This window comes from Nestor notabilis, unplaced genomic scaffold (genome assembly GCF_000696875.1).
Source record: "Nestor notabilis isolate BGI_N333 unplaced genomic scaffold, ASM69687v1 scaffold35466, whole genome shotgun sequence".
Classification (NCBI taxonomy): Eukaryota; Metazoa; Chordata; class Aves; order Psittaciformes; family Psittacidae; genus Nestor; species Nestor notabilis.
Genome location: NW_009932100.1, coordinates 1 through 3,896, shown reverse-complemented (window position 1 = coordinate 3,896; position 3,896 = coordinate 1). Strand labels below are relative to the sequence as shown.

Sequence of the window (3,896 nt, the reverse complement as noted above, 5' to 3'; positions counted from 1 at the left end):
CTGCTGACATAATGTTTTTCTATTCAAGGATCCTCAGATTAGACAATTTTATGACAACAACAATTTTATGTCAATATTTGTGATTTTTAAATGCCTCTCAACTCTCAGAATCAAATTCCATTCATCTAGAGTTCAAGCTGCCTCAGAACTTTGTTTCAACAAACACGCTCAGCAAAGATAGTTGGAGAGTTGCAAAATTTTGTAGGTTACATTCTTACATAAGAGACACAGACAAGAAAAAAGATCTTAGACCAGATAACAGGGAAAATTAAGACTGGAGAGATAAAGATGGTTTGCAAATCAAATGTGCAACTTTTTTTTACCATCCTATCTTTTTTACAGAATTAAATGTTCCTATGAGAAAGCAGTTTCTCACTATAACTATGGCTCAGCTAAGAAGCTATGTCTGTTGTGCCTGCTAATTCAGAAACTAAGGAATCCTGAAAAAAGCTAGAATAAGAGATGAAAAACAACACATCCAACTAAGACTTCACTGGACATTTATAGGTAGAATGCAGTATGCAGTGTCAAAGCATTTCTTTATTATGTGAAAAATCAGGTTTCTGTATAGAACAGAGTGTGTAGAATGTAATACACCAGATCCTTGATTCTGTAAATATTCCAGGGAGAGCTCCATAAGATGATGGTATCTTACTTCAGTAACTCAGGAGGAGTGTTAGTGAAAAATTAGCGTTATTACTCCTCTTACAATATAAAGGTACAGGCAACTTACCAAGTTGATAAGAATGCATCGGTACATCCATCAGTGTTTCCACAGCAACTAAGAAATATAACCTACTGACTGCAAAACAAACATTTTGCTTCTGTACCTGCAAACAGATGAAAACCAACCACATTCAGCAAATCACCTTAGTAAATTACTTGCAAGGAAAACAGGTCTATGTACAAGGAGTTACTTTAACCTCTTCAAAATCTGGGGGGAGGCAGAGGTAGTGAAACAGTTACTGCTATTGGGGAGTGGGGCAAGAATCCTCACATCAGACAGGCAACTTTATGACAACAGCACTTTTCTTTTTTACCGTGGAAAGGTCTCTTACCATTTTAAATGAACACAGAAAACACTGTATGATTAGTTGTATTAATTTTGCATGAAATAGCATCTCAAAATTCTATGCCACTCCAATTTATTAAATACAACATAAATAAACACTACTTGGCTTTATTTCAAATATTACAAGAACTCATCACTGTTGTAAAAATTGTTTCCAGAAAGAGTGAGGTTAGAGAAAAAAACAAACCAATTATAAAATTATTAATTATGAAGTTTATGTTACAATTTTTTAATACAGAAGATCCATTAAAATGTTTCCTTTCCCTGATGTTGTTATTTTAGTTTATTCATTATCCTCACAGCATTAATATTTGCAGGATCTGGTTTCAAATTACAGGCAAAGTATAAAGGAACAACTGCGAATCTGTAGATGGCTGGGCAAGGGTATAACTATATCCAAAGAATCTTTTCCTCAGGTTTAATACAAGTAGGTGTTTTTTACATTTAAAATTATTTTTAAAATACAATTTAAATTATTTTCTCTGGAAAAAAGAAAGAAAAAAACCCAACCCCAAAACCCAAACCACAGCTTAAAAATTAAAATCATGACAAAGCATACTACGGTCAAACTTAACACAGTATGTTAAAATCTGACTGGAGATGTCAATCTTCCTCTATTCAAAGTTTTAGCATGACTATAGGAAGCCACTAGATAAATGTTGAAAACCTGTATCTGTGCAAATGATAATCATCATTTCACAGACAAAGAGAGTGTTTTCATTTCAGTTTGGTTCATTTATTAATTCATTCAAGCACAAGGAATATTTAGGAGATATAAAATACCAGTCTTCCTCTTTTCAAAATGAAAAATTATGTAAAGAAGATAAAATTTACTAGTCACAAAATGTTTAAGTTTATCACTGATATCAGCAAACTAGAAAGCAATTAAGTCACATATCTATCAAGTCCATTTAATCTTGGCACTAGTGAATATGACAGAAGAAAAAGATCATTTGACTTTCTCATTCGGATGAAGTTTACAGATTACACAGTGTGTGTATATACAAATATATATTTATATATAAAATAATCTTTCTACTTCAACAAGGTTACCAGCTTTGTTCAGAAGTCACACAGAAACATAGTGCCAAACAATGCTACTTTCACAGCCATTTAGAGAACAGTTACAGCCCTGGGATCTGAACTTTCAGGCTGTTCAGAATTTGCTCTTATGGGGAAAATTTTGAGGATCCCAAATTCACTTAGCAAAATATTTCCTTTACATCTTAATCATCGCAATTAAACATTAACCATGTTCAAAACACTCCATATATGGTATTATGCAATAGATGTATTTGCATACCTTTGATCCTTCCTGTACATGCTGTCGTGAATAACAACTATCCCACTCTTGGAATCTGAAGTGACTCCTGTATGGCTCCGCATGCTGAAAACCACACGTATCTTAAACGATGCATGTTCAGAACCAAGTTACGTGTTTAGCACCATAGAATAAGTAAAAATAATAATTAAAAAAAAAGTGAAAAATTCAAGGTTTATCTCCGAGTCTGCACAGTCGTTTATATGTGGATGTCATCCGCAGATCTATCAATACCAGTGAAATTCCAGGGGAAATTCCAGGGGGAAACCATTTCTGTCAGAACTCCCATTAGCTTTTGTTACTCTTCCTCTTCAAAGCCCCAGCAATCCCTGGAGAGAAGCCGGGGAAATACTGGTGAGTCCAGCCCTCCCTCATCTCATCAGCCTGGGCTCACAGTAACACCCCTCAGAGCTGCCTGAAGCGCTATCAAAACTCAGCTTTGCTGAGTCTTGAACTGGAGTTCAGGCTGGATTGTTCTGTATTTGCTTCCAATCAGACAAAGCAGGTTTTGAAGTTTTGAAAGTCACTGGCTTGTATTTCAGAAAAGCTCCATATCAGTAAAGCAGAAGACACACCCTATTCTTTGAAACAAGCGCATGGTGTATTTATTTTTATAAATTACTTATTGGAACATTGCGAGAGAAACAGAGAGAGAGAGATGAAGGCCACAGAAGACGTTTCAGGCAGAGAAGTCAGCAGAGAAATGTTCTAAATCTACACACCGGTAACACAACGTAGGGACTAACTTTACCACTGAAACCATGTGAACTAGGGAATTGCGCTGTGGGTTTTAGTATTATGCCCACACTCTATTCCTGGCTTTGCTGGGGGGACTTCGGATAAGTTGCCTCTAAGGATATTGAAAAAAATTAACCTTAATAATCCAAGTCCGTTAACCGGAAGTCCATTTTTCATACACTGCCAGCAGTGCTCCTAGGGAGCCAGACATGCCCCTGGAGAAGCCAGTGTGGGGCATGCAGCGTTAAAACAGACGGACGGACGGACGGACGGACAGACAGACTCCTCAGCTGCGCTGTGCCACTCCAGCACGGCGGGGAGGACACAACGAAACAGCACTGCTGCCAACAAGCTTTGTCAGACTCTACTGCTGTCCATTTTTCCTTACACATTTCTGTCCCTGAGCTACACGGTTACCTACCACGCAACTTACAGGCTATCGCTAGGGTCGGTTTTGCATGCAGTGACACCGCCGAAGGAACAATCCCAATAACCCGCTGTTTTTACGCGCGATTCCGCTGGTATCACACCAAGCCGCGCTGCGGGGTCACGGATTTCCGCCAACAACGGCCTCCGCTACGCGCCCACCGAAGCGCTAACAGAAATCAGAGGCCTTTCCAGGAAATCTTCGCAGCCGACCTCAGCTGGGGATACCGAGCCCGGCGCTGAGGGAGAGCGCGGAGCACACCGCGGAGCTCTGCCAGGCCCGGCCAGCCTGGGCCCTGAGGGGGACTGGGGTCCGCCCCGGCCCTCGCTCCGGCTGCT

At 39.4% G+C, this 3,896-nt stretch overlaps 1 protein-coding gene across 1 annotated transcript in view; it reads right to left on the bottom strand.

Moving 5' to 3' along the window:
• IFNAR2 (interferon (alpha, beta and omega) receptor 2) overlaps positions 1-764 on the bottom strand; it is a 10,121-nt gene extending 9,357 nt beyond the window's left edge. Inside the window, exon 1 of the mRNA XM_010016207.1 lies at positions 734-764. Coding sequence (XP_010014509.1) covers positions 734-764 — 31 coding nt within the window. The remainder of the gene's footprint in view (positions 1-733) is intronic.
• Positions 765-3,896: the final 3,132 nt, after the last annotated feature.